This window comes from Neopsephotus bourkii, unplaced genomic scaffold (genome assembly GCF_033783945.1).
Source record: "Neopsephotus bourkii isolate Nb327-2 ecotype Australia unplaced genomic scaffold, CSIRO-AGI_Nbou_v1 NB_1269, whole genome shotgun sequence".
NCBI lineage: Eukaryota > Metazoa > Chordata > Aves > Psittaciformes > Psittacidae > Neopsephotus > Neopsephotus bourkii.
In genome coordinates, this window is record NW_026901754.1 from 229,329 (window position 1) to 251,645 (window position 22,317).

The following is a 22,317-nucleotide window of genomic DNA, read 5'->3' on the forward strand; positions in this document are numbered from 1 at the left end:
GGAGGCTCATACAAGAGATCAGAGTCCCTAATCCTGATTAATGTCAACTGCAGATGCCAAGAGCCAACCTACAGCACCCATGGGTGCCAGGACATCATGCTGTATGCAGTACAGACTCAAATCAGCAGAGGATGGAGCTGAAACTGGAACTTTCACTGTAGCTAATCACAAGTCTCTCTGGAAAAACATATTTTCCTCACAGACAACAACTGTGTCTTAAAACCTTTTTCCTTTCCTTTCCCTGACTGCACCTCTGCTCACCTTCCAGCTGTTTATGAACTACTGTGAAACACCCCACAGTTACCCAGTCCAGAAATGTTTTAGTTCTGAGTGAGGGCACAAAATGTAAACCTGACAATTTCTGGAGAGTCCTACCTTGTAGTTACTCATTCCTGGTATTTTGTTCAGGGACCTCAAAGATACTGATGGAGTTCTGCTGGACCTAGGCCAGCACAAAACTCTCAGTGCAAGGACCACAGCATCAGTGTACAAATCACTGCGGCATCAGCTCTTTGTGAACCAAAGCCTGAACCCAACAGGGCAGATCAGCTGGGATCTTTGCTGAGAATCAGAGTGGGTATCTAATGTGTGGGTGTGGTGTCATATTTGAAGCAGAAAGAAATACAAGTGCATTTGATCTGAAGATGTGAAAATAGCTGTCATGCACAGGGAGAATGTAGTTAATGGAGATGGGTTCTAGTCACCAGATAGCGTTGGCTGGACAAGACAAGAGACAGGAAAACAGAGATATCACTAAGAATAAGAGGGGAGGTGGGACAGGAAATGGGGGCAAGTCAGAAGGAAATTAACCAGTTTCTGGAGACTACATTAATTCAGAAAATTCACCTCAAACTTTTCCAGAAATCAGACAGAAACAGATTTGGGCATATCCTGAGCTCTGGAGCCACCGTGTCCGTTCTGAACTCACGTTGTTTTCACTGCTTTGAACATACTAATACATTTACACAAACCATGTTCAGTGTTACACTGGAGGCAAAAATAATATGGCACAATAGAGAAGGCTTGAGGCTGTGCAAGCTGACAGACGCAGTGCAGCCCCTGCCCACTGCTCTGCTGCTCTACAGGGTGACTGCACAGAGGCAGCTAGCTTTGATGGCATCCTGGGCTCTGAGACCCTGAGCAATAAGCTGCATTGTGCTTTCAAGGAGCACTGAGAAAGAGACAGCTTCTACAGAGCTCTGAGGTGCCAGATGGAAAAAAACAGAGGAAACAAGTGATAAACTCTCTAAAAAACGGGCTGCTGAGTCCTTGTGAGCTAAGTGCATTCATCTCCATACCTGTAGCAAGGAGATGCTCCCTCCACGTGCAGAATCGCGAAGGACCCATGTTTGCCTCCCAGCCTGGAACCTTTCTGATGCTTGTACTCACAGCAGCAGCTCAACCTGTCCACTTGTATCCCATTGAGAAAAAAGGTAAGGCTGAATGGGAAGCCACGGTGCCTCTTTGAGATGAACTGAAAGGTCTCTGTAATCACAGAAAGGGTTCAGAGAAAAAGGTTGTGCTATACTGGGACTTACTTGGACAGGGTTTGGAGCAAGCTGCTCTAGTGGAATGTGTCCCTGCCCGTGGCAGGGTTTGGAACTGGATGAGCTTTAAGGTCCCTTCCAACACAAACCAGTCTGGGATTCTATCATACTGCAATGGTTGTATCTCACCTGCACCACCACTGAAGTATACAGCCCTCAGAGGTCAGGTACACTGTTCTCAGCTGCATTAAGCAGTAGATAAAAGTCTGCCTCCTCCTTACACAGCAGCCTTGTCTCTTTCCAACCCAGAGAACCAAGCTGGACACACCTGGGACAAGCAAATACATCCCCAGTTTGGCCACTCACTGCTACAATGGAACAGACACCAGAGCTTCCACCTCAAAAAAGTGAACTCTTGACTTAGGAGGGTGCACATTGTGCACAGATTGTTCAGGCCTCAAAGAACCGTATACTCCTGGAATGGTTTGGGTTGGAAGGGACCTTAAAGCTCATCATCAACCCCTGCCATGCACAGGGACCCTTCCCACTAGCTCTCTCTCCTGTCTCCACAGCAGAGATGCCCCATCTATGCACCATCTTCCACACCCAATGTAAGTGCAAACACATACTCAGAGGGCTCTGTAGCTGGAATGAGGGGTACAGCCTGTGGTATCACTCTTCTCTATAAGTGAAAATCTCCCAGCCATTTTGTCCTCCCAATTTCCCAGACACAATTCACCTTCTACTGGTGTCATGGAACTCACATAGAAGAGATGGGAATTGGGCTCCTACTATGTACTTTTCTTTGTGAAATAATAAGCAACATCCATGGATGTATTATAGTAAGTTAGAAACAGAAAACCCCTCCTTAAGGATAGTTCAATGCTACAATTATTTACTTTATTAACAGTACACCTTTATACAAAATTATTCTAAGCTAGAGCATTTTAAATCAGTTCTCTAAATTCCTTCCACCAGAATCTGAAAAAGTAACCTCAGTTTCAATCATGAAACAGTAGATCCAGATGTAGTGTGAAGGCAGATGGTACAAAACCCCCTGGAAGCACAGATCTTGACTGAGCTCAGCTGAAATCAGTTTGAAACCACATCAGTATTCTAGCCCCCAAAAAAGGATGTTGCCAGCATCAATACGAGCAGTCTGATTGCCCATCCTTACCTCCTGCCATCAGCCTGCCTTTGTAGACACAGAGGTTCTCTCCTCCACAATGCTGCTGATAGACTTTGATTTCATCCCTGCAATCAGCATCATCGTGAGATAAATGCACGCTTTTTCCCAGGAAGACCATGGTAACACAGGCGTTGCTGCGGAGTGGGGACCTGGGGAACCCTCCAGCGGGCTGCAGCGGGAAGGACACAGAGAGTGCATCAGGCTCCAGCTCTGACACAGGTGAGCACAGAGGAATACGTGCCGCATACACGGGGGCCTTCCTATCTGCAGCACAGGCCTTGAGCTGCTTCAACTGGGAAGTGGTTTGTAATGTGCTGAAGGGCAGGAAAAGGTTTTGAACTGAAAATCCACTGCAGTGAATTGCCCAAAATGTCAGGACCACGTTTAATGACCCAAGTCATTGCTCCCAGTCCTGGGTTCCTAACAGTTGCCTTTACAGGTATCAACACTGTGGAGATAGAGTGTAACAGATGGAGTTTTCATACATGGAAGGCATTTCCTATATCCCTCTGAAGTTCTGGTACCAAATATGGTCAGAGCAGAATCAGATTGGCTAAAATGGAAGGGTTAAGTAAGAGGTTTTGTTCAAGCACGGTTTTACCCCTCCACTGATGAAAACACCAAATGTTTTAGTAGAGGGAGATGGGTGGCAGTTAGATATTTTAATAGTGATAAACACTCTTCCTTTCAAAAATTCAGTGAATATTTATGCAAACTAGTTGCACACATCTTTCAGCACTGGGCAAATACACCAGTGAGGAAGGTAATATGCCTCTACATTAACAGAAAAGCAGAGATAACTTACCTTCTTTGGAGGTTGCTCTGCATCACTGGGTGCAGTGGCAAGATGAAATTGTCTCCCTCTGGGCATCCCATTCCTCTCTGCATTTAGGCCCCTTTTTTGCAGGCGAGGAGGTGGCACTGGCATCACATAGTTGTTGATGGCAGGGAGTTGATATGGGGATACACCAGTCACACACTTCACTGAATTCAGAAGTCTTGATCCATTCCTCTCCTGCTGCAAAACATTTACCCAGATTAGAATCATAGAATCATAGAATAGTTTGGGTTGGAAAGGACCTTAAGATCATCAAGTTCCAATCCCCCTGCCATGGGCAGGGACACCTTGTCCAACCTGGCCTTGAACACTGCCAGGGATGGAGCATTCACAACTTCCCTGGGCAACCCATTCCAGTGCCTCACCAAGGCAAGATTAAATAGTTACTGAGCACAATGCACCACCCATGCTCAGAGTGCTCTTTACATTTAGTAACACACATCCTTCTAGAACAAGTCTCTCAATTGGTGCCTGCAGTTTTGCTCACAAAAACATTTCTGGGCTAAAACCCTTCCTTCTAATTAGCAAGGCGACAGGTAGATGGCTTGAAAATGTCACCTTCATATATATGATGCATATCTAGTTGAAGATGTCCCTGCTTATTGCAGGGGGGTTGCACTAGATGACCTTTGAAGGTCCCTTCCAACCCAAACTAGTCTATGATTCTATGATTTTATACATATATATATATATACCATCATCCTATGATGATATATATATAACATCATAAACCATGTACTGCTTGTAACCATGCAGAGTCCTGCCCACAAGTAGGCAGAAGACTGCACAACTCCACCGCACTGCAGTGTTCCCTCAGCACCCAAATTCCAAGGCAGCCAGAATCTTCCAGTAACATCATCTGGCATCAATTATACAAGATGTGGTTCAAAACACCCCTTTCCCATTTGTGGTGGAGGTTTAGTCCTCCTTCAGGACAAAATGCAAACAGGAGCTGAAAGGCAAGACATCTCCAGTGCAAGTGCTGCATGCTCTGTATCTGAGCTCTGCATCACCTTCACAATCTGTGACTGACTCAGCTGTCCTGTCAGTAGTAGGCACTAAAGAAGCTGTTTAAATCACCCATAATTTGAGTACACAGAGACAGTGACAGCAAATTCTTGAAGAAAGAATGATCTTCACAATACAGAGTGAATGCACGGCAGAAAGGAGCTATCCATACAGTGCCTGCCAGTCAGTGGCTCCAGGTCACAGGCTCCTTCCAAAACCCTCGAGTCCCACAGAATCCCTAACACAAAGCCAACTACAGAATGTTTTTTCTAGAACAGAAGACAAGGCCAAATCTCAGCTGAAAGTAGCTGTGTGCACATCGAGATCACATTTGGCTACTCCACCAAGCTCTCATTCTCTGGACCCACCGGTTTCCTTAGGAGGAGGAATGGCAAAAAAAGAAAGGACTTTTTCCTACTTTGCAGCTGTAGATGAGGATGAAAACTTGTAGGACTGCATGAAAATATTCCTGAGTCACTGGTGTTAATCAGGTGCCTCCCTCTCTATGCAACAGAAAGTCTATGTAGAGGGAGAAAATTCTGCATGCAGAGAGATTTTATGCTGTAAGAAGTCACCACATTTTTCCTCACTGTGAACAAGCATGGGGCATTAGGCCAGTAAGACAATGCCATGAAAACTAAGGGGAGATTAAAAAGGAAGGTTTAAGTGAAAGCTGACTGCCATTGGGAAGGCATGCTGCTGGCAGCAGAACTGCAGCACCAAAGCACTATTATAAAGCTGTTGCCAGCATTAGGTCATTTTCAGAATGAAATGTGGCCTCACCCTGGTGACAAACTGCTTGACACATCTCAGCACGTGGCACCTGTGGCTAGAGCTTGAAGTCTTTGGTAGAGACCCCTCTGCAGCACGGCTGCGAAGCGGCTGGAGGCGAGGGGGGTGCTGCATGTTCCCTGGAGCTGTGTTGGGTCGCCAGGAAGTCTGGAAAAGGAAAAAGGAAACAGCCATGAAACCTCAGTGCAGTTTCCAGTACACAGCAGCAGCTGAGAGGGAAAACAAAGAAAGCACCAATCAAGACCTTGGGAAGGGATGAGTGACTCTCAAGTACCTTCAGGAACAGACCTTTTCTAGGCTGTCCCCAAAGAGCCAGGCCCCTTCAGACGTCTCTGAGCATCCAAAAAACTGGAGCATCCAAATAAACTCTTGGCCATAAATACAGGGTTTGCTACTGGCTCTTGACAGTGCAGCCCTGATGCAAACAGAATGAACTCACAGAAGCTGTAGTGATGTGCCTGTCTCGGTGACTTCAGCACATGGACACTGACAGAATGCATGACACAAGCATGCCTGCGTTTGTTCACGTTCAGCATTTTTCTGGCTTTTTTATTTCATCTCTTCCTTGTATCCCCTTCAGAATACCGAGTTCAAATACTGTAACTGGATTGCTGTTTGGCTGAGGTAACTCACCACCCTAGAAAAGTCAGGTTCCTTGGGCTGGTGATGAGGAGGAGGATGTCCACCACTGTAATCACAGTGTCCAGGTGCCCTCTGTGTGGAGAGGGGAAGGTCAGTCAGGACTGAAAACCTCTCTTCATTCTGTACCTATTATCATTATTGAAAGAAAAAACAGTTAAAACTGAACTATGATGTCTTTCACCTTTCACCTTAGACTTCAGTATCATTATATTTCAAGCGTGTATCAACATTCCTTCTCTGCCTGTTAACAGACAGCAAGAGGCTTCTGAGCCAGAGCTCCAAACCACGGCCTTGCTTTGCAGTGAGCTGTAGTCTTACTTCACCCCTTCAGCTCTGTTTTCTGAAAAACCCATTGCTTTCAGGATCTTACACCATGCGTAAACTTCCCCACAGCCCAGCATTCATTGACAACACCTGAAGTACTGACACTGGCCTGATCTAGGGTGGCAACGCTGAAAAAAGGGAAAAGTTAAAGATTTATCACAAAGCAAAGCTTTTTTTTTTCCAAAGTTCTGATGTGCCATTCCTGCAACATCAGCTTCTTGAGATTCCTCTTTAATGGCACAATCTTGCAAAGAGGATATCAGCCTCAAGAGGTGAAGAATGAGGCCCTAATCTGGAACAACCAGTGCAGTCAGTGCTCTAGAAGCACAGATGCCCCAGGTATACCTGCACGTTTCCAACTGTGTGTACCTATAGCACATGGATCAGTGGGAAAACTTACCAGTTGTGAGTGACCAGCTGTTTCCTCAGCCACAAAAGGATGGAGTCCATAATGATATCTTGGAGCAAGTGGTGGATGCGGGAAGTGCATAGGGTTGACACCTTCCACTGATCTTCTGAACTGCTCCATCTAGAAGAACAGAAATTTACATCTCTGAGGTACTACGTACCCTAACAGCAGTGTCTGGGCCTGCCTTCTGTCTGTCCTTCAATGGAGAGCTGTGAGATCAGCTTGTCTGGACCCGATGCAATACCTACTTAAGGAGGGAAAGGAAATCATGGGGAGAATAAGAGAGAGACAAAGGAAAAGAATTGCTCCCACCTCTGATTCATTTCGCTGTAGCCCTCTCCAGCTGCTGATCCCCCCAGACTCAAGTCATCTGCCTGTTTCTCTATATCTCTGAACTCTTGGTTTGGGTGAAGGTCTCTTCAAGGTGAGTGCACCTGCCACTACCTTGCTCTGGCTCTTGCCCCTTCCTATGTTTTCTCCTCAAAAGCCCCACACTGGGCTGACTGCCCTTCTGGAAACAGATAGCTCTGTCTGTCCTCCTCCCCTGCTCAGTCACCCGCTTTTCTGCTTTCATTTTAAATGAGCTACTCAGTCCAATTGACTGAATGTATGAGGTGAGAATTAAGTTACACTGCTAATTCCAGCCAGGTTCCTGCTCCAGTGTGGCACCACAGCAAAGACACAGATCACGGATCTGCAGGCATCTCCCTTACACTTCTTAGTGACGGACGTTTTGGTTTACGTTCCCAAGATATCCAAGTCCAGAACCCCTTGGCAGGGTGCCTTGATTGCTGTCTCCACTGTGGTGACTCTCTACCAGCAGCAGTGCAGTCAGTGCCTTTACAATTACCACAGTCACCAGTGGCTTTCATTAAAATCTCTTCCTTTCTTTACCTGATGAATTTCTCAGAAATGTATTATTTAAAATTAAGAAGATTTGACATTGTTTTTCAAGTGCCCATAGCATCACCTCAGTTCTCCGTGTGTTCTTCTCAATGCACGCAGGCTCCTGATAGAGAAATAAGGTGTTGTGTGTATTTCAGCCAAGATGAGAACAAATTTCCCCGTATGAGTCCAAGTGACTCATACAGTCACTTGGGAGAAGAGCCATTGACCTCTGTGGGATTTCCATGCCTCTACCAACTACAGAATCAAGCCCTACCTACATGACACCAAAGTGAAGACTTCTGAAGCCATTTTTCATTATTCACATGCAGCTTCTGCTAAATATCATGTTGAGAGGCAAAGGACTGAAAATATGAGCTCAGTGCTCATTGTGTCTAGAATTACCAGAACTGAGACATGTGTCTTGAATTATTCATTGTGGTCTGGTTCCCCATTTCAAAACAGAAACAGTAGAACTAGAAAAGGTAAAAAGTGACACAGTAAGGAGAGGCCTGAAAGGCTCATGTGTGAAAGAGTCAACAGGCTGAGGGTCTTTGGCTTGGAAAACTGAGAAGGAATGTGAAAAAGGTATGTGAAACCACACCTGCCTTGGAAAAGGAGAACAGTTATTAATTTTTTTCATAACGAGAACAATGGAGCATCAGCCAGAACTGTCAGACAGCAGATATGCTGACAATTGTGCACAAAGGCAAGCGAGTACCATTTTATACAACTCATTGTTAAATTCCACAGGCAAGGACACTGCAGAACCAAATAATAAGTAGATTCAAAAGGAATTAGGTGCAAGAAGGGAAGCTCCTGAACTGCTGGATAGAGGAAGGATCATCCTCTACCTACACAATTCTTGCACTTTTTCCACTCACATCAGGGATAGAACACTTGGCACAGTGAATCTCTGGCCTGACTCGTGGCTGTTATTTATCCCAGCACAAGAGCACCATGTCCCATCAGTACTCAGGAGCACTCAAGCCTTACCTTGACCTTCTGCACCCTCTCCTTCCTCACAGAACTTTCAAGCTGCTGCTTTATTTCCCGCTGATGATGGCGCTATCAATGTAAGAGAAAGAGAAATCTCATTAATGGTATTACGAGACGAAAATGAAGGTAGAAACACTTGCTTCTGTTCTGCTTATCACTTGCCTGCTCCCTGGTCAGCACCGTCATTGAGTTCTACTATAAAACTACTACTGGTTCAATGCATTTGCATTCCACTTGGGTATGTTAACATTGGCAAGGGAACAACTGAGCATTTGCAAAGTTGTAGGGACCAACTCCACTCTTGACACATAACAGGAACGTGCTGAATTTTGTACAGGACTAGGATATGTAACTGTCTTATCCAGGATAACTCTTATCCAACTATTTCATTTTGACTACAATTTTTTAAGTGAATGATCCCTGTGAATATCATCCCATAATGTGATGACTGCCAACCAACACTAAGTGAGCCAGGACAGTGTGTACTCTAGTGTCACTATGGTTTAATAGTTACAGGCCAGTGAAGGCTTCATGTGGGGGACATCAAGCACAAAGACTGTCCCTATTCCTAGCAAGAAAGAGCCTCTCAGGGGAGCATGACGACCCAGCTATGGCAAACGGTCCAGTATGAGTTAACAGCCACTGGCTGTCAGCAGGGAAGCAGGTGGAAGCTGACACATCTCTGCAAACACAGACCTCTATGTCAAGGACCTTGTGAAATATGGCGCGAGCCAGGCACTCCTGTACGTATCTCTGGTGATCCCTCCTCAGAGCATTTAGCCGGTATTCCTTCTCAGGTATTATTCTTCCACTCCTTGAGATCTGCCACAAACAGATATAATGTAACTAAAAGGCAGAGGATAGAATAAAGCATGTCTTTGACATGTGCAATTCCCCACAGAGACAGCTTTCTCTTCCCAGGTAGAGACCACCTCTGCTTCTGCAGCGGGCTGGACCTCACCTCCCAGCACAGAGCTGGGCTTTCCTCCACCCCATGGACCCCGGCAGGCACATGAAGAGAGTGGCAGCAGCAGGCACATTTCCTGGCAGTGGAGGGCTCAGCCTTACTCTTCATGGGCCATTGCCCGAGTCAGTGGAGGGGAACTGAATGCTTGTCTTCCTGCTGTGCAGGGGTTGCACTGCCTGTGCTGAGCCGTCACACCCAGGAGTGCTCAGCTATTGTTAGAAATGGTTCACCTTTACCAAGCCCTTCAGCTTTCCATGAAGCACTTTTGGAAACTAACACTGAAGCTCTTTAAAGAACTAATAGAGTCAAAGGTGCTTAGATTGATTTCACAGTGTAACGAACCTGAGAGAATTGAGATGATTCTGCATATCTGCAAATGGAAAGGTGTTGCAGAGACAAATTCCAAAGAGCAGAAAGAAATATGGAGCAAAGCCATAAAAACATTCTGAATTTATCCAAACCTCTCCATGAAATACCTTCTTCTGCCTGGATGTGCAATACAAGTTTACCACATGCCATAACCATGCAGTGATACAGTGCTTTATGTTATAACCTAGAGAAGCTGCTTTGCTGAGCAGAAGCTGGAGGCTCTCCAGCATTTAAATGCATCTTCAGTCCATGCCAGCTGCTGCTCCCAGCTTCCCACAGATAAGCACGATATGGGCTGCATTGCAGAAGGTGCAGTGGAAGCCTAGTGTGATATCCTATGGAGCATGGCCTCCAAACTGACTGTTAGCACATCACTTCCACTGTGCAACCTTCATCCACCAGCACCCACGTGCCACCAGCTTCTCAACCCCAGGTGGCCCTGGGACCCTGGTGTCCTGACAGCCTTGTGCACCACTGCCCTGGCCAGCAGTGGCTGAGGACACACTGGGAAATGCTTTGATTGAACAAACCCGGGCCCAGCCCCAGCATGACTGTGTGGCTTTGGTCTGGCACAGCATGACGCCATGTGTTTGGCTGGCTGGTCAAACTGCCACCAGGGACAACACATCCCTCTAACAAACCAACAACAGAACCACCCGTGGTCTGAGCGGTGCAATGGTAGAAGAAACAGAGCACCCTTATTCTATTCTTTTTTTCCCTCAGAAAAGGGAACTTTTCAATCTCACCAGTCCTGATCTCTGAAGATGCCGTCTTATTCTGGTGTTGTTGAAATACCCAACCAGGTGTTTGTCTGTAAGGCTGTTGTAGGTTGCAAGATATCTGAAATAAAATCAATACGGATGCATATAAACCCCTTGAGAGCCAAATTACAACTGTTTAAGTTATAAAGAGCTACCCAAAAGTGTGTGGCACAAAACGCAGCTTGATGAATCCCAGTGTATTGTCAGATAAATGCCCATTGCATTACGTAAAAGCAATATCTTATGCATCTGGAAGCTTCATATCAGAACCAAGCCATTTCTACATGAGATACAGGAGCTCAGCATCAAACAGCGACCACTGCCGAGGCACAGGGTCCAGGAAGCCCAGCCCTGGAGGTCTCCTCCAAGACTGGCAATAAGCTGACCCTTGGCTGGTCTCCATCGTGCCACAGGGGTCCTGGCTGAGTCCAGCAGCACAGACTGGCTCCCTGGCACGGGCCCTGGCAGATACCCGCATGTGCTGCACACCACCAGAGCAGTGTCCCTGCACACCAGCACCCTGCCCCAGCACACAGCCTGTGCTCCATCCTGCCCTTCTGCACCGGTGACAGGCAGCAGCTCCTGCACAGACCTGTAGGAATAACTTGGGCTGGAAGGCACCTCCAGAGACCAGAGAATCAGAAAGTCATGGAACAGTTTGGGTTGAAGGGACTTTAAAGCTCATCCAGTTCCAACCCCCTGCCATGGGCAGGGACACCTTCCCCCAGAGGAGGTTCCAACCTGGCCTTAGTTTTGACCTGAAGTGTCAGAAGTGGCTGTAAGTGAGGTCAAGTTTTTGATACTCTAAATCCATTCACATTTGTGAAACATACACGCTCAGATACACGGTGCCTGACACGTTCAGCCAAGCCCCAGGCTCTCCAGGCATGAGGTTTTAATCACACAACAAGGGACTGATCTCTTGTTTCCTTTGGCTTTACATTCAGTGCCACTGTGCCTCTGTTACGCACCTTCCAATGGGGTAATTCAAAAAGCATGCTGAAGGAAAGAAAGAACAATTAAAAAATAAATAGAAGGGGTCATAGATTTGCAGGAATTCTGCCTGGGGCTTCACAGTAATCTCACAGGTTGCCTACCAGCACTAAATTAAACCTTACACAAACAGTCCAGCTCACCCCGTTGCACATGTTGATTAAACACTGGTGCTGTAGCAACTGTTCGTCACTTTTCTAACCCACTCTTTGCATTTGCATTTGAAACAACCAGATTACATCAACTGTGCCAAGTATTGACTTATGGTATCACCGTCAACCGCATATGGAGGCAAAGGAGAAACTCAACCTAGTTCCTCCTCATTTACTGCCTTCCATCTAATACTTCATGGACCACATAACTAGTTAAAATGCAGCTTCCACCTGAGCACAGCAATGCAGCAACTTTAGATTCAAAGATGCCTCTTTACATGCATTGTTTTCATGTGAATTATGAACAGGCTGGTTCTCAAAAATGCTGAGTTAAACTCAAAGTTCAGATGGGTATTGGAGGAAACAAGGAAATGTTCTGGGCCTGAACTAAGACCCATTAAACCATTGGGAAGAACTCTGGGAGTGGGTCATATTGGCCCTTCACATTGGCTTGTCCCACATCCCTCTGGAGACTTCTGGCCCTCTGCTCTGGTGAGATTCCCCTTGGAGTACTACATGCAGCTCTGGAGTCCTCAGTACAGAAAAGACATGGACCTGTTGGACAGGGTCCAGGGTAGGCCACAAAAGTGATAGGAGAAAAGGCTGAGAGAGCCTGGCTTGTTCAGCCGGGAGAACTCAAATCTCCCCTCTGGCAGGTTAAAGCCATTCCCCTTGTCCTGTCCCTACAGGCCCTTGTCCAAAGCTCTTCACCCACCGTGAACCATAGCCCATGTCCAAATAAGCTCCTGTCAGGGTCTGCAGAGGGGGAAAAGTAGTTTTCTGCAGAACTGGGACTTGCCGCTAAATCCTCGTGATAAGGACTTTGTGAATCCTGGCTGGGAATGGCCCGGCATTGGCTGAGGAATGAAGGGATGGTTCAATTCCATCACTGAGAACGGGATCGTGTCACCCACTCGCCAGCGCAGGCATTCAGAGGACTGCTGCTGTCTTCACTGCACCCTTCAGCACAAATCCTGCACCACCCCTGAACTTCACAGCTCCGGCTTCCACGGGTACTAACTTCAACAACTGCACTGTGCTTGTGAGGAGCCATGCCAGAACACAGCTGCTGAGCAAAAACACTGATGTCTGCAGGTGGCTTGGAACCTAGACAGGACTTTGGAGTCCAACAATAACCAACTGGCTCATTCCAAGCCCACGGGACCTTTATCACATGTACATTTTTACTCAGTGATAACTAAGGGAGGGAGAGGCCATGGTCTCCTGAAACCACGTTGTGTGTCTGCTTGAACGTGTGCAGGAAGGAGCTCATCGGCCCTGGCTGGCTGCAGTGAGACCACTGCAAGGTCCTTGTTAGCTTGTCACTGTGACTGTCTTCTGTGCCTGTGCAGACTGGAGCATTCCTGGCACATCTGTGCAGTGAACCCCATCAGCCACAGCACACGTCTCCCAAAAACCGGATTAACACCATCCAGTGTCCAGAAGTGCTTTACGTGGTGACTACAGCGAGATCATCTTCCAAGAGCAAGCTTGGATTTTATATGGAGTTCTACACATTTCTTCACAAAAGAGGCTCCCATAACTCTTCACAGAAAGTATTTTCATATTTTTCCAGTCCTGAAACTGCCCACAGGGCCGCGGGAGCACTCCAGCACCGCTTCTTCGCCCAGAGCTTCGCCCGCTGAACGGGCTGTGTCACGGGATGGAGCTCTGCGGATGCCCGGTGCCCCTGACTCCCATCTCTGGGTGCTCTGGAACTCACCCCCGTGGACCCGGGGCGGGACCAGAGCCGGGGCACAGCCGCGGCCGGTCCCCGAGGGTCGCTCCGCTGTGCCTCCAGTCCCGCGCAGGCCGCGGTCAGGGCGCCCGGGCCCCGCCGCTCCCGCAGCACACGGACACCCACCCCCCCCGCCATCCCCCGCACTGGAGCGCCGCGCCCAGCCCCAGGCCCGGCCCCGTCCCGCGGCACTCACCCTGGCTGCGGGCCGCTCATGGCGGCGGCACCGGCGGCTCGGGGCGGCCGCGGCTCGGGGCAGGTGAGGGTCCCGCAGCCGCCGCGTCCCCGTCGCTAGGACACGGGGGGCGGGGCTTCCCCGGGGGGCGGGGCCGGGGCACGGCGGCTGCGCGCGGGTCCTTCCCAACCGCTCCCCCCCCATCTGGGTGGGCCCCGACGTGCGCGCCCGGGCAGCGGGGCAGGGGCACGGCAGTGGCCGGAGCGCACAGGGGCTCCATCCCTGCAGCAGTGCCGCCCACACCGGCCGGGCAGCGGGGCAGGGGCACGGCCGAGTCCTTGCCTCAGCTGCACGGCAGTGACCGGTCCGCACACGGGCCCCATCCGTGCAGCAGTGCCGCCTACACCGCCCCGGCTCCCGCAGCCCCCTCGCGCCTCCTGCACCCTGTGCCCAGCGCTGGTTCTATTAAAACAATGCTTCCGTTCCCATGCACATCGAGGCCGGACGGTAAACGTTACAGTGCGCAGCGCCGCCGGGTCCTGCTGCCGGGTCCCTCCGGTTACCGCTGCAGAGAAGCTGCGAAGCGGCCAGAGCAGAAGAACGACCCTGACACCTTCCGGCGAGAAACCCTCCGCTAACAAACACCCCTGGCGCACAGAGAAGCTGCTCTGGGCTCCAGCGCTGCGCAGCCCCGCGGCAGAGGCAGCACCGAGGAAAGGAGCTGCTGGGCACCGTAAGCCTCTTACCCACACAATACCCTCAGCTACGGCCAGATTCAAACGATTAAATATTTTATACACTGTATGTCTGAACGAAAATCTGTACTTTCGCATGCACATCATCACCTCCACGATCATACCCACCGTTAACCACTGCTCTTGACCTGCAGTTTTGTACCTCGGTCATATTAGAAGTTCCGTTTTTCCTCACAGCGTTCCCAAGTGGAATGGCAGATTCCACACACCACCCCAGCCTCACCCCGCGCTCAGCCTGAGCAGACGGGAGCACTCACACCTTCACCTGAACCACCAGCCAAGGCGTTCCCGACCCACCCCTACTCCGGATGAACCATTCCTCAGCCTTCCACAGAAACGCAGCTCCCTGCTCCTATGGAAAGGGCAGCTACAAGGAGACTAGCTGCCCTCCGCTGGGGCATCGCAGCCTGTCCCACATAGTCCTGTGTTCAGTAATGAGAATAAAGGCTTAGTATCTCAATACCATCCACCCCCAGCAGAAATACAAATACTTAGATTGCAAAGGATTAATAGCAATGGGAAAAAATGTGTGTATATATATATATATCATCAGGAAAAGTATCTCTCTATATATATCTATGTAAGCCGTGTCTCTATGGTATATTAAAAGAAACGTTTACCTGTAAGTTCCAGTTACCGCCTGAGCAGCAGTCCCAGCTAAATGAACATGGCATCAAGAGAGAACTTCCCACCCCTGACAGAGCCCGATGTTGCAAACCTGAATCTAGAACGTGGTGTGGCCTCCCAAGAAGCTCATTTCAAACACAGGAGATGCACTGCCACAGGGACTGTACGTTACTCAACCTTGCATCAGAAAAATAATCCCTTCCCTGTTCAACACCAAGACCTTGCTCTTTCATCCTAAGTATGAACTGAATCTATTTCACAAGCCCCACTGTAAAGACCTCCTTTCCTCTCCTGTGATACATGCCCGGTTATTGCTCACAATTTCATACTCTTGAAATCCACACTCATTTCCTCCCCAGCACACTATAATTTGCACAACAATATTTGCCTCCAGGATACCACCTGTCCTGGGCTTCAGCCTCACTTCCCAACTTAAAGCAGTGATGAAACCTTATGAGACCTTGGTAGTGCCTTTAATAAAACCAAAACACTGATCTATGTGTAACAGAAGGGCAGAAGCCAAAAACAGGTCTGACACCAGCCTTTGCTACCATCAACTGCTAACCCAAGGGTGAACGCAAGCATTAGAATTCATTTTTAAACATAGGAACAGATCAATATCTACACTCAGTTATTAATAAAAAAATCAATATTTATTCTTCATCTCACATTCTCTCAAATCAGAAAATAACATGAAACCAGGCAAAGAACAGCTCCAGGGAAGAATGTGGGGATGCTGCCCAGATGTGTAGGGATGGATTAGAAAAGCTAAGGCACAACTGGAGCTGAATTTGGAGAGGGATGCAAAGAACAGCAAGAGCCTTTACAGATATGTTGGCCACAGAAGGAAGATTAGAGACAATGTACCACCACCGGTAAATAAGACAGGAGAGCTGGTGACACCCAACATGGAGAAAGCTGATGTACTCAACAGCCACCTCTGCTCTGGCAGGCTGAGAGAGCTGGGCTGGTCCAGCCTGGAGAAGAGAAGGCTCCTTAAGGAGAGACTATTAGAGCAGCTCCAGTGCCTAAAGGGGTTGCAAGAAACCCTCCAGCCTCCTAAAGCCACCCTCCTTTGGACAACGAGGAATGGCTTTAACCTGCCAGAGGAGAGACTGAGATGAGATCTTAGGTAAGAACCATCAATATAGAAAAGAAATTGCCCTTCCTCAATCGGTTTGTATTTGGAACAAGTCAACCATGTAAACACATTCAGTTATGAAGCAACATGACTTCTGAGCACCCCATGCAGCCTCTGTCTCCACACTGTAGTCAGGGATTCAGGGCACTTTAAATCTGACAAAGGTCAAATCAGGGCTGGACAGCTACTGCAGAGTAGCAGCTATTAGCGTGCAGCTCCGAAGTCACCATCCCTTTGTGTTACCTGGAACGCTTTGGCCTCAGATATGAAGTCAGGTGCAGCAACAACTGCCTCTGCTCCCAAAGAGTTCATATTTGAGAGGTTCTTTTCCCATCTTTTGAAATGGAAAGTGAACTATTTTGGCAGTAAAAGCTTTTATTCCATGTAAATTATGTGACAAAAAATGAATAAGATGACAAATTTTGTGGCTAAGGAATTTTCAGAGTCGCAGCTATATACATACAGTTAATTATGTACATTAATTTATCTGCTTGACCCACAGAGAGCAGGATATCAAATCCTGCCTTAGATGTGAGGCTCTCCTGCCCCACAAGGCTACAGCAGTGGAGAAGTCCATTATTTGCACATCAACTAAAAAAAAAAATCTACAAAAATTACTTTAAAATATAGGAAACTCTGCTTCTTACAAGAAGAAAATAGATTGATCATTAATGTCATTAATGTAAGGTAGCATTTTCTGTTAATGGCAAACCTGATCAAAAGTATGCTTTGTAATATACCATGACTGAATCCGGTAACCAAAGGTGCTGCTGGAACAGCTCCAATGTAACTCTATGGAAGGAGCACCATCTTCCCCCGAGCACCACCACCATGAATAATGTCTTCATGCGCCTTTGCCACTTTCTCCAGTGGATATTCAGAGCCTACAACAGGTTTCAACCAGCCAGCTTCTATGCCATCAAGGAGTGCTGTTGCACACTCATGCTTCTCCTCCTGTGTGAAACAGAACAGCGTTTACCACCAGGTCTTTATTTTTCAGGAAAGTACTGAGTATTCATGCAAGTGTTAAACCATATTTCACAACCCAAAAGTACTTTGTGATGTTCTGAGATTAACTCTAGGTGTAAAGGAATGAACAAGCCAGTTACAGTGACTCTGCTTTCATCCCTATACATGATTTAACCTGAAGCAGGAGTTGGAATAAGCCAACGAAACATGCTGTGAAACAAAAGCGCTTCTTACCTCTGTTGCAAGGAAAAGACTAACTCCAGTTATGCTGGATTCCTTACTCATAGTGTCTCTTGGTTTTATCTCAATGGGACCTCTACAGCCCACAACCTGTTACAAATGAGTTAAAAGATGGTTCAAGATGTAACTTGAATTGTGATGCACAAACTGAAGTCAGGGACAAAACCCACTCACCATCACCCTTCCTCCGTAGTTCAGCAGTTGCAGGTCAGTGGCAAGATTGACGTTGGAGAGCATTTCTATTATTATATCAACTCCTCCCATCCCTGTGTACTCCTGCAGGACATCAGATGTTATTTAAATAGCTCCAGTTAGTGTTGGGTGCCACTGTTTACCTCATACGCTACAGATAACACACACTTCATGGGTCAGTGTTTGAATTGTGAATACAGCCTTTGTACTAAGGCTGACAGCTACGTTTAATTTCAGCATACTCTGGTTTGCCAAATTATGACATGTTACCACACTGGAATGTGCTGGAATGCAAGTTTCTGAATGCCACTGCCTGGAAGAAAGCTCAGCTCTTCCAGCCTGGAAAAGTTGTGCAGGAATGAAGGAGGCAGCACACTACTGTGGGTGGATGTAGATCCCACATAGATCTACTTTGAAAAACTTCTGCCAGCAACTGTTCACAGTTTGTTAGTAAGAAGCACACACGCAGCACCACCTAGCCCTGGTACAGACTTACCTTAATTTGATCAATGTAGTTGGCTTCTCTGTGATTAAATGCCTGGTGAGCACCATTCTGCAGGACCATGTTCATGCCTTCCTCAGTTCCTGCTGTACCCAAAACCTTTAAACCGCAAGCTCTGGCAATCTGACATGCTGCTATCCCTACCTGAGGCAGGGCAAAAGAGGAACGTTAAAAAAAAAAAAAAAAAGAAATCAGTCTTTTTTCTTAGCATATGAAGTTTTATAGATTGTACCAGCATTTCAACTCACCCATTGAAGAAGTTGGCCTAGTAACAAATTTTTAGCCTTAGGAAGAGATTTGGATAGTAAAAATAGCCAGTCTTTAAAAAAAATGTGTATTTACAGAGGCATAGCAAAGCTCTGAAGTTTTTAAGTAGCTATCAGCATTTGGTATAAATCCATGTGGAATGTTGTCTGTCTGTTACAGCTGGGCCACACACACTTGACACAAATCACCTGCTACAATACCAGCATTACACACTGCACAGGAAACCTGAAACTTGCACAGATGTTAAAATCACAGCTTCCTGCTCTTCGTTTCACCTGAGCATGACTTGTTACAAAGCTTCCAGACCAACTTTTGACTGCAGCAGTATGCTTCCTGTGTGCCCTCTGTGCCAGGGACCTTACACAACCACTCCTGCACTTTCATGCTTCTTCATAATAACGGGGCTTGCTCTAAGAAAGATGTAGCTACTGTATCTGAGAGAAAATCCTGATTTAGCTAATCCATTTCTTGATATAAATGTGACTGTACATGCTACCACAGGCAAAAGCAGATTCAGGACAGAAGGCAGCACTTCTTATAACCTGCCTTCTCCAAATACTTACTCCCCCACTTGCACCATGCACGAGCACACTTTCCCCTGCTTTGGCACAACCTCTGCATGGAAAAGAGAAAATATTGGCGTTGTGACTGCAGGACGGGACCAGCATTATCAGACCGCACATACTGACACCAAATCCCACCTTGCACACAGCATCATTTCCAACATGTGTTATGGCTAAACAGGTATCATCAGCCTCTTTGGAAAAATGGGGAGGCAAAATAAGCTGCATCATTTATGAATGTAAGTAATAATGACAACATGCAGGGAAAAGGCTGGTGCTCAACATCAGTGCAAGATCTTCACCTGTTACAGATCTTAAACCAAACCCCACTAGTTCTAGTCATCTGTTCTGTCAAACCAAACCAGGTTTCCAGTCCTAAGCTCTCACTGAGCAGGCACCAAGGGCTTTTACTCCTTATACTAGTCTAAGGCAACAGCTCAGGATGTGCAGACTCTCAGCTGAAGGGTAGATGTGGCTCTGCCCTACAGCACACTGTTCAATTAAGAAATTAGAACTGCTCCTGTTTATCTTCCCTAGCTAAAAAACCAATGAGCACTGAAAAAGCTACACGTTTTGTTACATGATACTTGTCAGAGAAGCCTTTCCAGATCTGTTCTCTCAAGAAGAAATACTTAACAGCAAAATACAGCTTCTAGGTAACAGTTACCTGACTGTTCCATCAGGGTAACAAATGGAACTGGTGTTTTAAACATCTTCCACTCATTGATCTACCCCATTTCATAGGACAATGAAAGTATGAATTTCAATATTTTAAACACTCCAAAGTAAAATGCACAAAAGTAGATCTGACACCTTACTTTTGGAAAAGAGCACGGTAAGCAGTGAAGTAGGGTATTCCAATCGCTGCCCCTTGCCTGAAGTCCAGTTTATCGGACAAAGGAAAGACTTTATTAGCCGCAGCAACTGCATAGTCTGCGTATCCTCCCGAGATCGTAGCGATGGTAAAAACCCTGTCACCTTTCTAGAAACAAGGGCAGAAAATACAGAAATCAATCATTTCTTTTTTCCTTAATACACATTAAGAACCAGTTCACAGAAGTTTGGGCTATTTCTAACAGCTCCCCTATTAAAAATAACCAGTTACATTTGTCACAGAGAAGATTTTTAGAAGTGTGGATACCTACAATCCATGCAACACAAACCACATCATTTCATGTACTTATATTTAAGCGTCATAATTGTAACCCACTCTACAGTGTAACACGAAAACCTACTATCTCATTAATACTAACTTTAATGAAGTTGAACATTAAAAAATTCCACCCACAGGTGCCAAATGCAAAACCTTGAAAGCTTTTACAAACATAAGAGTCATTTCTCAATTGCTTTTGCTTGAACATGGAAAGAGAGACACACTCTTAATATACTCTGAGGAAACTCAGTGTTGCTGCTGTTCTCACGTCAGCATTTTCCCCCTCAGCTCTGATTTCTCTCCTGTTTGGATGCTGATCTGGGTGATATTAACTACCTGCAGAGGGGGGCACAAAGCTCAGCTGGCTCTCAAGCACTGGGAGCACGCACAGAGTGAGCGTGGCCATCAGCGTTTCCAGAGGGTCTGCCTGGGGCATACACTGATCAGAATGTTGCAGTTCCATATGCAATCATTACCTCAAACACAAGCATACTTCACAAGAAAACACAGGCATCATCAGCATTACAACTGTGGATTCCATCAGGATAACAAAGTGAACCATGCTCTCCTCCATTTTACAGGGCAATGAAAATGAGAGCTTCTGCAATGCCACAGAACAGTTCTGAACCACGAGTTTTGTGCACCTAAAATTACTGCTGCCAGCAGACAAACTGCAGAGCAGAGGCTCTTCTGAGGCCTTTCAACTCTGGGAGGTTACAGCATCGAAGACTTCCCTCCAGTTCCCCCTGTAGGCCGGACTGCCAGCATGACCTCGCTGCTTGCTTTTACCAGCCCATGAAGGTGATTTCCCCCCTCAGTAGATTGCATGATCATACGCAATAAAACTGGAGCAAGCACACCAAGAAGATACACGAAACAACAGGGAGTTAGACCTCGATGGGTAAATACCTTGAATGCAGTCACATGCTCCCCAATACCTTCCACCACCCCAGCCACATCCGAGCCAGGAGTGTAGGGCAGAGCTGGCTTTCTGGCATAATTTCCAGAACGAATATATGTCTCAACAGGATTTATCCCACAGGCATGGACTTTAATTAACACCTGAAAGAAAAGATGCTTCTTGAGCAATCACTGAAAGGAGTCAGGATGTCAATTCACAGCACAGTATCATGGCATTTTAATTGAATTCGTGAACAAAGTCAGCAAAAATCCAGTGCTGAACTGAAGCTACTTTCAGGAAATCCTTTATGTGGAACACACAGCCCATATACCAGCAAACCCCCACATTTGTTAAATGTGATGTCTCAGGAAGTACAAATACACTGATCAAACCATACATATTGAAGATGAAAGGTTGTGTGCAGTTCATTCTCTTCTGAGTGTACCCATCCTGTATCATTGCTTCAGTTCACAGAACTCTTATTACCTGATTTTCTTTTGGATCAGGAATTAGAACATCTGACTGGAGCTTAAGCACCTCAGGGCCACCAAACTCAAGAACTCTGACAGCTCTCATCACATTTCTTGTGGCTGCCATAGTGATCCGAGTACCTGGGGAAAAAGCAAAAGACACAATAGTATTGTATTGCTTTCATAATTCATTCTGCATCTTCAAAACAAAGAAATCCAACCCCCACCTGCTAAGCCCCTGCCTGAACAGACCCTCACTGCTGATCTCAATGGGGGTAGGTGGGGTAGTGTTTTCTTGGTTGGCTTTCCCCCCCCCAAACATTGCAAAAGGCAGAAAACGACCTCTACCATTTGCAGGACTTTGTGGATGTGAAGAAAATCACATGCAAATAATTTATCCACAGAAGGCTTTCTACAGCAGCTCCTGTGACCACTGCAGTGCTATTACATGGGCAGAGATGCACAGTGCTTTGGGGAAAAACTGTGACACTTTACTGTTCCATGCTGGCACACTGGATGTCAGGGTCAGCAGTTCAGGGATGTGCCAGTCACTGCTCCTGCTTCCTATTAAACTTACATGTGATGACAGGACAAAAGGGCAACACAAAGCACTCCTCATCAGCTGTCAGAAACAGAAGGTACCACAGGCCATTAAAACAAAAAGCAGATAGCTGAGATCCCAGTCCTTAACTCCAGCTGGATTTTGCCACAGCGCAGCTCACAGCCTTGCCTGCCCCAGCACAGCGATGCCATGTACCAATACATGAAGCTGTGTTTTCCAGTTGCAAACATGAAGTATTCTCACAAAA

At 46.8% G+C, this 22,317-nt stretch overlaps 2 protein-coding genes across 2 annotated transcripts in view; both read right to left on the reverse strand.

Moving 5' to 3' along the window:
- The window catches only part of ERICH3 (glutamate rich 3), a gene marked incomplete at its 3' end in the record, with an annotated part of 36,531 nt that extends 22,654 nt beyond the window's left edge, over nt 1-13,877 (reverse strand). Inside the window, exons 1-10 of the mRNA XM_061365037.1 lie at nt 13,750-13,877; nt 10,656-10,749; nt 9,270-9,395; nt 8,571-8,642; nt 6,681-6,809; nt 5,948-6,028; nt 5,306-5,461; nt 3,482-3,694; nt 2,665-2,845; nt 1,299-1,485 (exon numbers count right to left, since the gene is read on the reverse strand). Coding sequence (XP_061221021.1) covers nt 1,299-1,485; nt 2,665-2,845; nt 3,482-3,694; nt 5,306-5,461; nt 5,948-6,028; nt 6,681-6,809; nt 8,571-8,642; nt 9,270-9,395; nt 10,656-10,749; nt 13,750-13,769 — 1,259 coding nt within the window. The remainder of the gene's footprint in view (nt 1-1,298; nt 1,486-2,664; nt 2,846-3,481; nt 3,695-5,305; nt 5,462-5,947; nt 6,029-6,680; nt 6,810-8,570; nt 8,643-9,269; nt 9,396-10,655; nt 10,750-13,749) is intronic.
- Nucleotides 13,878-15,567: 1,690 nt separating this feature from the next.
- On the reverse strand, nt 15,568-22,005 carry CRYZ (crystallin zeta). The gene is made up of 8 exons (XM_061365065.1): nt 21,525-22,005; nt 21,047-21,199; nt 19,803-19,966; nt 18,985-19,036; nt 18,149-18,298; nt 17,635-17,736; nt 17,455-17,550; nt 15,568-17,205 (listed from the first exon to the last, which is right to left on the reverse strand). Exons 1-8 carry the CDS (start codon nt 21,633-21,635, stop codon nt 17,044-17,046), a joined length of 990 nt encoding a protein of 329 aa, XP_061221049.1. The 5' UTR covers nt 21,636-22,005; the 3' UTR covers nt 15,568-17,043.
- Nucleotides 22,006-22,317: the final 312 nt, after the last annotated feature.